Source organism: Meles meles, chromosome 21 (assembly GCF_922984935.1).
Source record: "Meles meles chromosome 21, mMelMel3.1 paternal haplotype, whole genome shotgun sequence".
NCBI classification, from domain to species: domain Eukaryota; kingdom Metazoa; phylum Chordata; class Mammalia; order Carnivora; family Mustelidae; genus Meles; species Meles meles.
The window spans coordinates 7,696,722-7,714,006 of NC_060086.1; the positions used below are offsets into that span (position 1 = coordinate 7,696,722).

The following is a 17,285-nucleotide window of genomic DNA, read 5'->3' on the forward strand; positions in this document are numbered from 1 at the left end:
GCAGGCAGGACTTAATCCTCCCGACGGTGGGCCACAACACATGTGCCTGAACCTGCGGAAGGACAGACCTCAGCTGGGGTCAGGGGATATGTGGCTAAGAAGCAGCTTATGCTTCTCATGCAGCTCCTGACATCCCCAGTCGGTCCCCAGACCCCAGTCATCCTGCGTCCTTGATGGATTGTTGTCCGCTTCTCCCCTGCGTCCTCATGGCCACTCTCTTGTTCCGACTGCGCAGACCCCTGCAGTAGCCCAGGGCCAGCCTCCCGGCCTCCAGATCCCTCCCCTCCAGCCATGCAGCCACCGGAGACAGATGTCCAAAAAGGAACATCCAACCTGCAAACGGTTCGAAGCCTCTCCATCACCAGCCACTCGTTTGTCTAAAAAAAATGTGGACCCCACGTTTGGCAGACAAGGTGTCTGATGCTGAGGACACGATGGCAATCCAGACAGACAAGGCCCCTGCCCTCAGGGAACTCCCAGGCCTACGCAGGACACAGAGGAGTCAGTCACAGGTAGACTAGCTTGTGAGCCACCTGCGGCCCCTGGAAGTACAGGTTGCTATGGAAACGCAAACGTGGGCACCTAACCTGGTGGTGGGGGTGTCTGTCCTGCTGTAAACATCCCATGAGTCACGCCTTTGTGCTTAGCCACGACTATTTTCATGGGGTAAACCTGCAAAGTTAATTTTATGAGTCAAAAGATGTGCTCCTTTTTTAAGGCTTTTGCAAGGACTTGCCAAATAGCTCTCCAAAAAGGGCTGGGCCAATCCCAAATGCCTGCTGGAGAAGGGGAGGGAAGGGGGGAGGAGATGAGGAGGGAGGACAGCCATGGGGTCCCTGAAGGACAACAACCTGCCATTGTCATGGAGAAGCTCCATGCAGAGGCCTGGGTCTGCTGTGTAGACAGAGCAGATGGTGAACGGAGAAGAGACAAGAAGGGACCCCGTTCGTATTTTGCCACCATATTTTCCATCTGGGATAATGACCTGCAGCCCAGGAAGGGAGGAGTGAGGGGTTTAGGACCCTAAGATTCATTCAGCAACAGACGCCTGCTATGTGCCAGGCACAGGGCAAGGGGCTGGGTGAGCAAAGATTCCCCCCACAACCCTGCCCCGGGGCAGTGTGGACACAGGCTGGAAGGGGACATTCTAGAGGAGCTGAGAAGCCCTCCAGAGGCTGTCACAGGGGTGCAGGGAGAGACGGTCGTGATGGACCCCGGAGCATGGAAGCAAGGATGGTCCTTCTGGACTTTGGTCCCTAGCCTGAGCCTGGTCTTAGGGGGGCTAGGGGGAAGGGAACAGAGAAGTCAGGGCATTCATTCAAGACCAGACATCCCTCACCTCCCGCGCCAGATGAGGAAGCCATGGGTCTGTCTAGCACTGGGATCTGGGACAAGCCACTAGGCAGCCTTGCTCATGCAGAGGTCAGGATGATCTTGAGGACTTCCCAAGGCTATGTGAGGATCAGATGTCCTTGAGGCTAGGAAAGCAGACAAGTCCTGGATCTTCGTTTGTCCCTTAATATGTCTCCAGAGAGCGCCTGTAGTCTGGCTGTGGGAGTGCGGTCTGCCGTGGGAGTGGAGGAGGACCGGGAGGAAGGGCACAGCCTCCGCTGAATCGCCTGTCTCCCCACCTCTAGGAACAACCGCTCCTTTAGTTCATTTGGTTGTTTGGCTAGTCGTTGCTTGTTTGTTTAGCTGGTGGGTTGTCTGGTGTGGTGCCAAATGGGTAGGGCTTGAGCTTCCCCAGCGCCGAAACCCTTGCTTGGTGGTGGGACCTCGGACAGGTCCTTGCAAGCTGGAAGGCGCTCTGGTGATGCGGGGGGAGGGACGGGGCAGACAGGGAGGGAAGGAAAGCCAAGAAAGCAGCCCTCACCGTCCCTGTGTCCCTACAGGTACTCAGAGGAGGAGACCCGGCAGAAGGTCAGGACTTTCCGGCAGATGCTGATGGAGAAGGAGGGAATGCTCACCAGGGAGGACCGACCTGGGGGCCACATGTGAGTGCTCCCCTGCCTGGGAGCGGGGCAAGGGAGGATGTGAGTTCAGGCAGCAGTGGGGTGCCAGAAGAGCCTTTCCAAGCTTCCTCTGGGGACTGGGACGGGGGTGCAAGGTGGAGGAGAGGCCGTGCAACCCATCTACTGGAAGCTCGAGTCTAGCCTAGGCACAAATCAGGGGCCACTGGGGCCCCGGCATCCCCCAGAGCTCTCCTGCTGCTCTGGGTTCTATCTATGGCTCAGCAGTTGGAGAGGCAGCCCAGAGCCCAACTTGGGGATCCTGGGCTATAAATCAGGGAAACCTAGAAATATTCTGACCCCGGGGTTGGCCGCTGGTTGACAGTGTGGCCCCAGGCCAGTCCGTCTTCCCCAACTATTACCACCTGTAAAATGGGCCCCAGAGTAAACATGGCTTCTGGAAAGTAGGAACCAACCCACCAAATGCCATTGCTCGCGTGGCCAAAGTCTCGTGGGTAAAGAGAGCAAGGTTTCTGCGGGGGTCCCCTTGGCACCTGTCAAGGGCCAAGAGGAGTATGCCTCTGGGCATCAAACAGGGAAGTGATGGGGAAGCAGGTTTGTCTCATGTCGGAGAACTGGGAACCACTCGAAGCCAGACGAGAATGCAGCAGGCTGCTGTAGGAGGACGGAGGCGGCCTTTCCCTGCCTGTGTCCAGGCGGGGGGGCAGGCGGCGGCGAGTGGCTGCCCGAGCCCCATGCCCGGCAGGCAGTGCACACAGAGGGAGCATCATGGAATCCACCCAGGGGACCTTCCCCTTGCTAAGCCTAGGAGCCCCCACCCAGACTGAGGCCGCGTGAGAAGCCCGGGTAAACGCTCCTGGCATTTCCTGCGCGGTGGGACTAACTTGGGGAGCAGGCATCTTGCTGAGGCCCTAAACCCCTGTCACCTTATGTCACACCAATGAAAAGGACAGCAGTACCTTCTGAGAGATTTTCCCGTTGCTGCTGTCGTAAGGACAAACGGCATTGCGGGTGTAGACGGACCTGGGTGGGCAGAGGGGAGGCCCTTTTCTTCTTCCTTCTGGCAGCTGAGGCTCCGGGGGTCGGGGGGAGTATCACCTTACCTCACCTAAACCTCACCCCTCCGGTCGGGCGTGGGCAGGAGCAAACATGGCCAGAGCAGCCGCAGGAGCCTGAGGGGCTCGTGGGGGGCTCGTGGGGGACTCGTGGGTGATCTGCGGGAGCCAGGCTCAGAGGCGATGAGGTCCCTCTCTCCGGCCACCCTGAACTCACAGCACCCTCGGCCACTCCTGTGCCCTCCCTTCAGTGATGCCCCCCAAGCCCCCCACCCCAGGAGCGGGCCCAGGCCTCTCTCCCCTTCCCAGAGCTCCCGACAACCAGATCCTCCTCGAAACCAAGAAGTCCTGGTTTTCTGACCTGTGCCCCCTCAAATCAGCCCAGAGCCATGCTTTTCCACACAGTGTGAGGGCGGGAGGCCCGTGTGGACTCTTCTGCCACTTTCCCCGGCCCTTCCAGCAACAAGCCTGCCCTTCTCCCCTCTCCTGGGCTCTTTCCTTTTAATGAAATTCCCAGCCCTCCTCAACTCTGCTTCCTGCTCCGGCCACCACACTACCTTGTTTTCTCCTTTCTCAACTGCATTTCCGTAGAGCGTGTGGTACATATTGTCTCCGCTTCCTTAGGCCACGGAGCCACGGTGGGTTTCCGCCCTAACATTGTGACCTGCTTGCCCCGTGGCCTCCAGAGTCCTACTCCTCCTGGCCTGTGCCTCTCTGCAGGCCTGGCCTCTCTCTGGCAGGTGCCACCCCTGGGCTTCCCCTTCTGGAAGCTTCCTTTTCCCTTGGCTTCCAGGATGCATCTCTGTGTTCCCCCTCCTCCCCCGGGGGCTCTCTCTGTCTCTCCTGCTGCTGCCCCCATCCCAGATGTTGGACCCTTCCCTCCACATCCTGGGGGGGGGGACCTCATCTGTGTGCCAGCTAGGACTGCCTCCTATGAGCCGGTGACTCTCCAGTCTTCTCCAGTCGTCTTGATCTTGTCTTCCTTCGGATGAAGGAATGATGCGCTTAAAAACAGGGGATGCGGCTGGGAAATCCGCCAGAGTGTCCGTCATCAGCAGAAATGTCCCTGAGGGTCTGTGCTGCGAGCCTCCCCCTGTGCTGGGGCTAGGAGTAAGGGAGGAAGAGGAGGGCAGGTGAGACCCCCACCCTCTGCAGCCTGAGACCAGGAATTACCTGTAACTCCTGACCAGGAGAGACAACAGCGTGGCCACTTGTACCCCTTAGCCCTCAGGCTTGTGTGCGCTCAGTGGGGGAAGAGAGAGGCAGGCTAGGGGGGTCAGTTGGGAAGGGTCCCTTGGGAGGGGCAGTGTCTGGAAGACTCGGCGGTCAGGGAGGACTCCTGTTCTGGAGGCAGAGGAGAATGTAGCCTTGGCTGGGTCCTGGGACCCACCCCTGTGTTCGAACATATTGACGATGAGATCTTTATAGGTTTGTTTACTGCTATCTCCTTGGGGCCTAGAACAGTGCAGCCTGCCCGATTTCCCCCCAAAGTCTGTTTCCTCCTCCACATGGGAGTAGAGATGGGGCCAGAGGCTTGTCTGGCAGCCCAAACGCTGAACCCAAGGCCCAAGGCAGAGAGGTGACAGGGAGCTGGTGACAGATCGGTCATGTGCCTTCCTGTGGAGCTGGCCTCTGAGCAGGCTTCACTTCCTACCTCAGAGTCTGGGGTAGTGGAGGGAGAGTGTGGGCTCTGGCACCAAACACCTCACCTGTGTAACCTCTAAGCTCAGTGTGAACCCCCTGGGCCCTGGATCTCAGCTCCACCGCACCCCGGCTGTGTGACGTGGGCAGGTCCTTGACTTCTCTGGGCCTTCACTTCTTTATCTTTTTAAAAAAGATTTCATTTATTTATGTGACAGACAGAGATCACAAGTAGACAGAGAGGCAGGCAGAGAGAGAGGAGGAAGCAGGCTCCCTGCTGAGCAGAGAGCCCGACGCGGGGGCTCGATCCCAGGACCCTGAGATCATGACCTGAGCTGAAGGCAGCGGCTTAACCCACTGAGCCACGCAGGCGCCCCAACTTCTTTATTTACACAGTGGACCACCCAGCCGTCCCTGTGCTCATGCCTCTGGCTTCCTGCCCCTGGGACCCCAGGCTGTCATACACCAGCCTTTTGAGACCTGGAGAAATCACGTGGCCTCTTAGAGTGAGGCGGCAAAGCCAAAGCCAGCAGGAGGGTCACCACACCGGGAGGAAGGGAGGAGGGACGTCTGACTTTCACCCATTATGGCACCTCCAAGTCAAGCAAAGAGTCTCAAAGGGGCCGAGTCACTCCTAAAGCTTTTTGTCCCCAGGGATCTTTTTTCCTTAAGTTAATGGACTGGTCTGAGTGACAGTCTCTTGAGACAGACTCCCTTGAGTCCAGTCTCCACACTGGATACGGGACATCCATTCCAGGTGATGGGAGCCAGTGGAAGGTTTCTGGGAGGTGTGATGTGGTCAGACTGGCATCTGGGGGCATTCTTCTTGGGAAGAGGAATCAGAAGGGGGTTCTTCTGATCATGGGAGATCATGGGGCAGCTGGCACGCTAATCAAAGCGAGGTGAGAGAGAGGAAGTCCCAGAGACATTGAGAGAGGACACGCCTTTGTCCTTGGAAACTGGTCTACGTGGGGAGTCTGTTTTGCTGCAGAAACCCTCTGTGGCTCCCCCCGCCCATCCATAGAGCCAAGGCTGGAGGCCCAGCACTGGAGGCTTGTCCGCACTCTCAGCCCAGCCTGGCTCCCCACTCCCAGCCCCACACAGCAGCAGCCCAACATGCTGGCAGATCCCAGGTCCCTCCTGCATGCCCTCCCGTCCAAGCCTTTGCTCATACTGGCCCCTTCTGCCCTTGGTTCACATTCACCCCATCGTCCAGGCCTGCGTCTAACGACCACTTTCCTAATATTCTCAGGATAAAAGTAAAACCTTCTCCTCCTCGGAATCCACACGATGCTTTCTTACTTCTAGTGTGCTAACAGTTCTAGTGGCTAAGGGTCCGTTTTTATTTTTCTCTCCCTCGCTCTGATAGACAGCCGTTCAGAATAATTGCTTTCATAGTTACATAACAGGACAAAATGCTTGGGAGAGAGAGGGTTTATGGAAAACGATATTCATAAGCTACTCCCTCACACAGTGAGCAAATTCCAGTGTTTTGGGTTTGTTTGTTTGTTTGTTTGTTTTCTGTGCATCTAATTTTCTGCATCCAGCCACGTCTCTGGGCCTCATTATTTTATCCATAAAATGGGAGTATTGCCGATGGTACCCATGTCATAGACTTGTTCTGTGCATTAAATGACTAAATGAGATAAACACACGTCAGGTGCTTGGACTAGTCCCTAACACCTGTGTTAGTATTATAACCTGTTAGTGACAGGTTAGTTAATAATTGTGGTATTAGCCATATGCCCCTGGGTGCTGTGAGGAGCCAGAGGAGAGGCCCCAGGCCTGACTCATCCCTGTTCCCGCCACCGCTCCCTCCCTGCCCACCTGCCTCCCCGCTGTCCAAGCCCTAGGCAGATCTGGCTCGCTGGCTGCTGCGAGAATGAGCAGAGAGGGCAGACCCTTTGCTTGAAGTCCTCCCCGCCTCTGTCTGGACTCATTCATCTGTCAGCTGGCCACTCTGCTCCTGGCTAATGGCAAACGGAATCAGTCCATCAGAGAAACGGCTGGCAGGGGAAGGACATGTGATGGGTAGTCTTTACCCAGGCCAGGGCCCTGCCCAGGGCGGCCAGTCCAGCAGGTGACCTGTGCGGTGCGGAACCCCCATCCATGCTTGGTCCCTCTGCAGGAGACCCCCGACCGTGTGGCTGGCTCTGGCCCGCTCTGTGGGGCTTGGTCTCTTCCGTCCCAGGGGAGGATGGGCTCCCCGGCCTAGTCCACAGACGGGGTGAGGCGTCGGCTAGCTAACAAACACGAGGTTAAGAGCAGGAAGTGTGAACCAGTCTGGAATTTGGTGCATACACCTGCAACGGCGTCTCTAAAGCAGAGAGGCCGTGGCTGAGCTGACTTCTGCAGCGGAGGCCAGCCGGGAAAGTCAAGGTCTGTCTGTTTGCACGTGAATTCTCAGAGCCGACTGCCTAAGTGAACTTACGTTCTTAAAGGTTCCAAAACTGTAGGGGATGTTCCTTTCCTTCTCTGGGCCTCAGTTGACTCATCTGTAAAGCGGGAGGGGCGTGCGATTTCTCTCAACCAGGTAGTGGCTCGGATTGCGATTTGTGGACCATGGGGAGTCATGGAAATTAGAGAACATCATTGTTAGGGACATTATCATCCCGGAGAGGCAGGCTAGGAGAACCCAGGGTCCTAGCCTTGGGAGAGCCTACAAAACAGATGTCCTGATACCAGCTGCACAAAGTCAGCAAGAGAGGCCGTGGCCTAGGCCCATTTATACCCCTGAAATATGCAGGGCAAGTCTTACCAGAAGGTTCTGAGATCTTGCGCCTCTCTCCCTGAGCCCGCTACACATGCTCTACGCTTGTCTTTTAAGGCTCCCAGCAGACAAGACCCCAGGTAAACCTCTCAGAAAGGACCAGAAAGTGAGAAAGGCCTCACGAGAGGACCCCAGCCGGGGAGGAGGCAGAAGCTCTGTCCCTGGACCAGAGGAAGAAAGATGTCTATAGGGATGCAGGCGGCAGGGCAGGAGGGCACAGCTCGGGGAAGGAGGAGTTTGGATGTTGCAGGCAGCAAAGGATCCCTGCAGAGGGCAGTGCCCACACGGAGCTATTCTATTTTGTAAAGAACCTTCATCGCGTTTGTGTCGAGATAAACGGAGGCTCCCTCCAGCCATCAGCTCACCCACACGATGTTTGGGGTGCCCTTAAGTTTTGCTAAAACTGTGTTTTATGTGTCAGGCATCTGTGTGGCTGAGGGCTGCGTGGGGGTGACCGGGCTGGGGATGGTGGGGGGCTAGACAGACCGAGGAGCTGGAGATTTTAGGAACAGGAAGGAGGAGGCCGCTGGCTTCAGGGAGAGCAATGTGGGGTGGGGGGGAAGCAGAGAGATTTGAATGGAGGGGTGTGGGGACATATGGCTCTGTGGGGATAGGGAGGGTGACATGAACCCCTTCCTCCACCAGCCCAGAAAAATCTCCCATCCTACCTGTGTGCCCGCAGGTTGCCCAGACCAGGTTAGTGTTTAGGAATCAAGTGGCATTCTTGGGCGCCTGGGTGGCTCAGTGGGTAAAAGCCTCTGCCTTCAGCTCAGGTCATGGTCCCAGGGTCCTGGGATCGAGCCCTGAATCCGACTCTGCTCTGTGGAGAGCTTGCTTCCTCCTCTCTCTCTGCCTGCCTCTCTGCCTACTTGTGATCTCTCTCTCAAATAAATAAATAAAATCTTTAAAAAAAGGAATCAAATGGCATTCTTGATATTGGCCCCAAGGCTAGCTAACTGTCAGATTTGGGTTACCTTCTTTTGGGGGGGGAGGTATTTGTTTGTTCGTTGTTTGTTTAGAGAGAGAGAGAGAGCAGGAGAAGGGACAGATGGAGCCTCAAGCAGGCCCCATGCCCAGCACAGAGCCTGACCCGGGGCTCGATCTCACCACACCAAGGTCATGACCTGAGCCAAAATCAAGAGTCAGATGCTTAACCAACTGAGCCACCCAGCCCCCACTCCCATCCACCCAATTCTTTTTTTTTTTTTTAAAGATTTTATTTATTTGACAGCGAGAGAGAGAGAGATCACAAGTAGGCAGAGAGGCAGGCAGAGAGAAAGAGAGAGGGAAGCAGGCTCCTGCCAAGTAGAGAGCAGAGAGCCTGATGTGGGACTCGATCCCAGGACCCTGAGATCATGACCTGAGCCGATGGCAGCGGCTTAACCCACTGAGCCACCCAGGTGCCCTTTTTTTTTTTTTTTAACACAAAATCAGTTCTTTAAAGAGCAGACTCATGGGTGCTCTCCTGGACGTGTGCCCCTGGAACTTCTTCCGCCTCATAGCTGCGGTCTGCCTCCCTTGCTCTGTCTTCCTTTCTTGTGTCACGACCCTGGAAGAGAAGGTGCCTTAGTGTCTCACAGAGGTCCCTCCGTCTATCAGTGGCGACCATGCATGGGACAGCTGTCATGGGCAGGGCCTGTTGCTTGTGTCGGGACCTTCCAGACAGAATCTTACTTAATCCTCTCCTTAGCGGGGACGTTCTTTTCCTGCTTGTGGAGCTACAAGGAGGTGGAGACTCGGTGAGCATGGTCATGCCTGGGTTGAGACTGTCTGTGAATCCAAAGTTCATGTCATATCCTTAAAGCTCTGCCCCCGCGGGCCTGCCCCCCTCTGGCCAGGGAAAGCGTGAGCCTGGTAAAGGGCACGCAGGAGTGAGGGTAGGGGAGCCCAACCAGGGATGAGCCTCCATCCGGGAGGGGCACTGTCTGAACCAGCCAGGAAAGATGGAAGGTGGGGAGGCACCCCCAACTTGGAGCCCTTGCCCTGGAGGTGGGCCTTTAGAGGGTCCCTTCCGGGCTTGTTCAAGAAAAAAATGAGCTTGTACAGTACTGGTTAGCTCAGCTAATTCTCCCAGCAGCCCCGCAACAGAGTCATCACGGTCATCCTGGAGAAGAGGGGGCAGGACAGGTACCAAGTCACACAGGGACTCAGCCCCCCACCCTCCCCGCGGGCAAGGAGGGCTCGTGTGCAGCTCCGGAGCTCATGCTCTTGCAGGGAGCCCCCCCCCCCCCCCCCCCCCCCCCCGCTGCCTTTAGGAAGCGAGCATCCCCGCGCCATGTGCCTGCAGCAGCGAGCAAACATCTGTGGCAGAGGGGGCTGGGGGCTCCGGAGCCGGCAGGAGGGACGGGCCGTGGCGGTCCCGGGGAGGGCTCTGCAAGATGGATGGGGAGCCTCGGAGGCGGCGAAGGCCCGGGGCCCGCGCTGCCGCCGCCGGACAGTGATGAATGACAGCCGGGCTGCGGGAGAAGAGCAGCCAGGCCTCGGGAGGCCGCGGAGATGAGGGCGAGGACAGGCCGTGAATATTTGAATATTTCAGAGCTGGCAGCCGGGGCTGGGGACGGGGTGTTGGGGGTGGGTGGAGGGAGAGGCGGGCGGGGGTGAGGGGGTGGGGGGGTGGGGGAGGAAAGGGACTTGGCCCGGGGGCCCGGAATAGGGAAAGGCTGACACAGGAGAGGAGGAGTTAGAAGATGGGAAGGGGCTTTGTGGGAGCTCAGGAGGGGAACGGGGGCTGCGGAGGGGGAGTGCGCAGAGCTAGGGGCAGGGGGCCAAGGGTAGGACAGTAGGGCTCAGGGGCAGGGGTGGGTGAAAGGGGCTCTGTGGGTAAGGTGGGCGGGGGAGAGGAGCACCGTGGATGGGACTGAGGGGCTGGGTGAAGGGAGGGCCTCGCTGAGACGTGAGAGCGCAGAAGGGGTGAGGACTAAGCGAGGCGGGAGGGCACCGCTGAGGCGGGGCGGGGGGATGGGGGGGCGTTGCCCTGGAGGCGGCCCTTTGGGTCATCCAGATCCCCGCCTGACCCTCTAAGGGGTCGGGGCGCACCCTGCCGACCTTGCGGGAGACCAGGTCCCGGGGCTCTGCGCGGGGAAAGGGGCAGGCGGAAGGCCCGGCCCCCAAACGCGGTGGTGAGCGTCCCTGTCGCCGGCAGCGTGGCGGAGACCCCGCGGCTGCTCGAGGGCGCGGAGCCGGGCCTGGAGTACGCGCCCTTGGACGAGGACGACGGCCCGGTGGACTGCGACTGCCCGGCCGCCTGCTACCGCGGGCACCGGGGGTACAGGTCAGCGCCCCCCGCGGGAGGGGGCGGCGGGGGGTGGGGCCTGGGGCCGCCCCTCCTCCCTCACCCCTCCTCCCCCTCTTCCCCAGAACCAAGCACTGGTCCAGCAGCTCCGCGTCGCCCCCTCCCAAGAAGAAGAAGAAAAAGAAAGGCGGCCACCGGCGAAGCCGGTGAGAGCGCTGGGGGACGGGGGGCGGGAGGGATGGTGGTCCCCGGGGCGCCCACCCCCCTGTAGGCAGGAGACCGCTATGACCCTTGCGGAGCCCCTCGGCCTTTACTGAATCCCGCCCCCTTATGAGCCCCTCACTGGCTGGGGGCCCCACCCCTGCACCTAGCTCCCTCTCCTCCCCAGTCCCCTCATTGGCACTCAACCAACGGCTCCCGCAACTGGACACACTGACCCCTGGGTGACAGTCCATCTGCTCATGCTTCCGCTTCTGGCCTCCACCATCGGTCCTGCACTCCCTCCCCACACCAAGTGCGAGTGGCCTGGGGAGGAAGGGTCAGCTGGGTCCCATCTGCGGTTCCCCCTCTGTATATCCCCCTCAACTGCCCCTAATGAGACTCTGGAGCCCCAACTGTTTGTCTGTCCTTTTCTCTCCCTGGCCCTCAGCAAAAAGAGGAGACTGGACTCCGAGTGCAGGTCAGTGATAAAGGCCCACAGGGGCTGGGGGCAGCGGTGGGGATGTCTGGGTGGGCAAGACTTCAAGGCCATCCCCCAGGGGCAGGAGGCCTGTGACAGCAGGGCCCAGACCCTGGAAACTGCCCGTGTGCCAGCTTTACCCCCCGGAGGCCAGAAATCCCACCACTGGAGCCTCTGACACTTGGGTGTGAAACAGCCCTCGCTTTCGATGCCGAGGAGGCCGAAGGGTGGCTAGGGGACAACACCGGCAGTTCTGTCACCCACCCTTAGGGACCCTGATGACCCTCGGGGCCCCAGTTCATTTTGTGCAACAGGCAGCTGGCTTCAGCTAGATGCCCCAGGCGCCCTGACTTCCCAGCCGCGTCCAGCTGCCCCCCCCCGCCCCTCCCCTCCCCGGGCAGCAGTTCACTAGAGCACACACACCCCCCCCCATCCTTGTGTCCGCAGCTGTGGCAGCTCCTCACCCCTGCGCAAGAAGAAGAAGAGCGTGAAGAAGCACCGCAGAGACAGGTACCTTCCCTCCCCGGGGCCTCTCCTCCCCTCTGCCAGCCCAGGGCTGTGGCTGTGCAGATTTGTGTCCCCGGGCCACCCCAGACAAGCTCAAGAGAGCTCTTCTGTGGTCCTCCAGGTCTGATTCCGGGTCCCGGAGGAAGAGACGACACAGGTGAGCGATGCCCGGCTGAGGATGTGGACAGAGGCTAGTGCCACGCTGCAGGGACCGCTGCAGGGACCGAAGCCCAGGGGACGCAATGGTGGGAGGAGGGTGGGGAGGGTCTTCCCTCCATCCTCTCCCCTCCTTGGACTGCTTTCCAGAGCCAAGCAGGGGAGGTGGGGGGGGGACTGGGCGGGGAGAAGAGGAGGATGGAGGCCAACTGTTTGCAACACTCACTGGTCCCATGAGTCAGCCTTGACTCTTGACTCGGGGGCCCTAAGAATTTCCAGACAACACAGCAGGTCCGTTATCCAAGGGGTGTGACCATAGAGGTGTCAGAAAGGGAGAAGCATCAGGACCCCGCATTTGCAGGGAAAGGGCACCCGTACAGAAGGAAAGCTCAGTGGGTAGGAGATCGGTAGGCAGGCTGTGGCTAGCCGTGGTGTCTGGGAGACAGGTGCCAGCCCCCAAAAGGCCTGACTGCCAGGCCAAGGAGGTGGCCTCCTAACAGAGAGGGCTGGGAGCCAGCATGGGGCTCTGAGCGGGACAGTGACTCCTTCAGGATGGACTGGGGGAGGGGATGAAAGTCAAGAGCCCTTGGGGTGGGGGTGGGAGAGTAGAACACTCAGTATGGAGGGAAGAAAGATGTAGGGCCATCACATCCCCAGGGCCGACATGGGAGACAGAGCCCCTCCCAGTGGCCCTGAAGAGGGTCAGAGACCCCAGTCTCGTTCCTGCAGTGGGACTTTGCCCATGGCCACTTGCCAGGTGGGGCAGGAGCCTAAACAAACATCTGATCCTGATCCTCCGGTTTTCCCAGTTTCCCATTCCCCCCTTCCTTCCCTTCCTCTCCTCCCCTCTTCTTGGGAGCCACTATGGACCCCCCTACTGCCCCCTAGTGGTCACCATCAGTCTGCACGGATCCTCCGGCCAGCTCCCATGGGTCCTGGGAAGGACCTAGAGGTGACCTAGGGCTAGACCAGCTCCAGATGGGGAGAATGAGGTCCAAAGCAGGCAACATGAGTTCTGGAACTGACATCTTTGGCCTCCTGGGCCTGCTCCCGCCCACTCAGCTCCTGTGAAAAACATATCCTGTTGTTTCTTAGCACCTCCTGGATATTCGGTCAGAAGAAGGCATCTATTCAGGGCTAGAAGGATCCAGCTGGAATCTGGTGGCATCAAGGAGGGCGGGGCTGAGGGCCTACAGGGGCCAGGGGTGGAGTGAGACCTCAGACACCTACTAGGAAGCTTTTCAATCCTTTTATCAAAGATAGAAGGAGAAGGACTGTAGGGCCTCCCCCCGAGAGCTGGATGGGATGGGACAGTATGGGACAGGATTGAGTGGGGTGGGAAGCTTTGGGAGCAACCCTCGATGACCCAAATATCAGGGAGATCATGCCCAAGGGAGATTACTTCTTTCCTAAACCCCTGGGGAGCTGGTCCACAGCTGAGCCAGTCTGAGGGGCCAGAGAGTCAGGAAAGTCTGGGCTCTGCCCTAGGGAGCCCCGTTTGAACGGACCTGGGACCCAGGAGACACTAACGAGGTGTGGATGACTTATAGAGGGGCCTGTCCTGAGACAGATTCCAGAAGGAAAGGACGAGTCAGCCTTCTTTCTGGGGTGGTAGACATATCACTCTTGGCACAACCAAGACAGGCAGTGGTTGTAGGCCAGGGCCTACAGGAGAAGGAAGGAAGGAGGCCTGGCTGAGTGAAAGGAACCAAAGCAGTGGGGTGGGATGAGCAAGTCCAGGCCAGCAGGGCTGGGGGCAGGGACTCAGACAGGAACAAATCTCAGATCCACACCAAGGCACAGTCCTCCTCTTGCCCCCCTGCTGGTCTCAGGCTGAGCAAGTCACCTTGCCTCCGCTTCCTGCAGATCTCGAAGCCCCAAGAGCAAAAGAAAAGAGAAGAACAAAGAGAGGAAGAGGTGAGAACCCTTCCCAGTTCTCTAGCTCCTTCCCCTTCCCCCTTCTAGAATCACAGAATTGGGTCCTTGTAGTTCATTTTGTCCCCGCTGCCCAGATGGAAAATTTCGGACCCAGAGAGAAAGCCAAGAGCCCCTGCGAATCAGCGGCAGGCTGGGAAGTGGAACCCAGGCCTCCTGCCTCCTAGTCCAGGGTTCTTTCAAGCTTGGTCCTTGTAGGACCCACATCCCTCCACCCTAGTCGCAAGAGCACCGGCTGAGGGGTCAGTGGGGTCTTGGGGACCAAGGCTCTCTAGACAAAAAGGTGCCTTTTCCTACTTCTCACCAATGACCCATCTGGACTAGGAGGGCTATCTCTGTAGGAGACTAAAGAGGGTGGGGTCCCCCTCGGGGAGGTCAGGCAGAACTTAAGTACTGGCTGGTTTCTCTCCCAGGCCACACGGGGAGTCCCCAGGTCGGAGGTCCAATCGCCACAGCAGCGGCAGCTCCCAGAGCCCCTCCCTCTCCTCCCGTTACAGCGATTCCAGATCGCCCAGCAGGTAGGTGCTGGGCCCCTGGGAGGAGTTCCAGAGGTGGTTCAGCTGCCTTCCTTGCAGATTGAACACTCCGGAGGGCAGGAGAGGGGGCTGGGGAAGAGGATGGTGGACGGAACAGCAGTGGGGGGGGGGGGGATGAGTCTACCAGGAGTGAGCAGGTGCCCACTCACCTGTCAGTGAAGGGGCAAGACCTGCCTAGAGATGCCCCAGACCCTGAACTGGAAATAGAGGCCGCGTGCAGCCTAGGGCCTTGTTCGCTAAATGCAAGGGAGAGAGCAGGTGAGGGGCTGCCCTTCGTGCAGAGGCAGCGGTTCCACTTGCAGAGGGGGCGTCCCACGCCGGCTCCCCCCGTCTCCCCTCCTCCCCAAGGCTGAGCCCCAAGCACCGAGATGACGTGCGGAAGACAGGCAGCCAGCGGTCCAGCGGGAGCCGGTCGCCCTCCCCCTCTGGCGGCAGCGGATGGGGGTCGCCCCAGCAGAACGGCGGCAGCAGACAGCGGAGCGGAGCGCACGGGGGCCGCCCCGGCTCGGCACACAGCCCGCCAGATGTACGTACGCTTCGCTTTGCACAGGGTTCCCGCGCCGTGCGGGCTGCGCCGCGCCGGGGGAAGGGGGGACGGCCCCGCCGGGTTGGGCGCGGTGAGCGTGTAACCGGGAGGAAGGCGCCGCGTCCCCCTCCTGGCCCGGGGGGCGGCCTGGAATGCTTGGTGGTTGAGCCCACCCGGCCGGAGTGTCGGGGGAGGGGGACCTGCAGGCTTGGGCCACCCTTCAGCTTGGCAAACGGACGGCCAGAGGGGGCTTGACCACTGGGGCTCTCTGCCGGCTGGGAACACAGCTGAGGAGAACCCAGGGTCTCCTGCCTCCCTCCCCCCGACAGGCATATGGGGGTGGGAGGGGCGTGGACGATGCTAGGGGTCGCAGTCAGGAACCGGATTCAAGAGACAGGATCTCCCCTGGGCATCACTGAGGCCCTGAGTCTCCCTCTCCCCACCAAGCCCTCTCCCCTTCTCTGAGCACCCTCCCTCCCTCGACCCCTCACTGCCTCACTCCCCCTCCCTCAGAGCCCTCCCCTTTCTCTGTCCCTGAGCCGCCACTGAGCTGCATTTCTAAAGTCCCTGCTGCAAGGAGAGTCTGTCCTTTTCCCGGGGACTGCCCATGCGCAGACAGATGTCTCAGCCCTGCAGGTCCCCGTGTCCCCACGTCCCATCCTTCCTAAAGCGCCTGCCAGTGTACCCATTGCTCCCTCAGAGACACCGCACCAACACCACTCAAAAACCGGCCCTACCCATCCTGCGGGAGGGGCACAGGGTCCTTGAGACCCACAAGCAGGTGTAGCGATGGTAGGGGCTGGTAAAACAGACAGGCTTCTTGGCCTTTCTCAGGTGGATGGGCTGGGCTGGGCTGGGGGGTGGGGCTCTCTTAGGGAGAAGGGGCCGCAAGCTCGGGGTGGGCACGGGGGACTTGGGGTGAGCAGGCCTGCAGGTTCCCCCCCACCAGATCCAAACTGCCCCAGAGGCCTCAGCAGGGAGGGTGGGGCTGCCCCTCCCCAGACCTCAGGTCTCAGCAGCAAACATGTCCGTGTTGGTCAGTTTCATTTTGATTTTTGGCTGTTTCCTTCACTCCCTTTCTTTTCTCAAACACCCTGACTCCCAAGGCCTTAGGGAGGAAAACCAAAGGCAGCTGACAAAAGGCTCTTGGTCTCAAGGTTAAATCTGAAGGACTTTACCTGTTTTGAGACTGCCCCACTTGGACAGGGTGCCAGGTTCCTGAGCTCCTAGGGACCTGGCTGGACCACATAGGGAAGATCACATCCATGTCCCAGGATCTGCCTTGGGGGTAGAAGAGGACACACAGAGGTAGCTGAACACCAGGACAGGGACTGGTGCCACAGGCCCCAGAGATAATGACTCGATCTGGGGAAATCCAGGAGAGGGTGTACCTAGGCCCCCACCACCAAGGGCACAGAGCCAGAGCCCCAAACACCTTCTTTTGGGAGCTTCCCATCCTCCTGGAAAAGCACAGAAGGCAGCCAGGGCCAATAGTGGGCTTGTCCCACTTCTGGTACCCTCCCCTCCCTAAGCAATGGGCCACCACCGGCCCTGGGCTCTGACAGACAGAACAGGCTTAGTCTTCCATAGACCCCAGGAGAGAGCAGTCAAGGAGGTCAGTCTAGCCTCTAGCCTTGGGGAGGATTCCGCCTCAACAGCACCCAAATCCTGACTCCCTCCCAGAGTGGGATTCCATTTTGGCACTGCCCTGGGACTTTCCTGGGAGGCAGCACTTTGTTACCCCGTTCATGAAGCATGCTCCCCAAATCCTCTCCCTGCCCTTGGGCCCTGCGAGATCTGGGACCTCAGGACATCCAGGCCTCTCACCTGCACCTCCTGGGAGGTGAGACGGGGGCGGGGGTGTTGGGAGGGTCATAGACTTAGCCATTCACCAAAAAATGTCTTTGGGGACAAGTACTTGGGGGGAGCGGGGGTATTCTTGAATGCTACCTTTAAAAAAAAAAAAAAAAAGAAGAGAGAGAACAAACGAAAAAAAAAGAAAGAAAGAAAAGCTCACCATTTTTAACCCCGTCTATGTTTTTGCTTGTTTTTTTAGCCTCCCATTTGAACCGTGGTAATACTGTGATTCCATTTCTTGTTTAGTTGGCAAGGAAAGAGGGTGGGGAAGTTTGTGTAACTTTTCCTGTTCTTTTGTTTTTATTTGTATTTTCTTCCTCTTCGTTTCCTTTGGTAATGTACAGAAATGCAAACTATCTCTCTGGGTTGGTTTGGTTTTGTTTTCCTATCTTCTATGTTGTTCTAGAACTTCGCTTTTGTG

General features: G+C 58.8%; 1 protein-coding gene across 4 annotated transcripts in view; it reads left to right on the forward strand.

Annotated features, from left to right (window-relative positions):
- The window catches only part of SRRM3 (serine/arginine repetitive matrix 3), a 55,027-nt gene that overhangs the window by 24,915 nt on the left and 12,827 nt on the right, over positions 1-17,285 (forward strand). For 2 of the 4 annotated variants that reach the window (XM_045994002.1, XM_045994005.1), the window contains exons 3-11: positions 1,893-1,994; positions 10,579-10,707; positions 10,794-10,874; positions 11,318-11,347; positions 11,795-11,857; positions 11,976-12,011; positions 13,877-13,927; positions 14,359-14,463; positions 14,830-15,011. In XM_045994002.1, the coding sequence (XP_045849958.1) occupies positions 1,893-1,994; positions 10,579-10,707; positions 10,794-10,874; positions 11,318-11,347; positions 11,795-11,857; positions 11,976-12,011; positions 13,877-13,927; positions 14,359-14,463; positions 14,830-15,011 (779 nt within the window). Of the gene's footprint in view, positions 1-1,892; positions 1,995-10,578; positions 10,708-10,793; positions 10,875-11,317; positions 11,348-11,794; positions 11,858-11,975; positions 12,012-13,876; positions 13,928-14,358; positions 14,464-14,829; positions 15,012-17,285 lie in introns of those variants that run through there. The other 2 variants (XM_045994003.1, XM_045994004.1) reach the window with 2 other exon arrangements.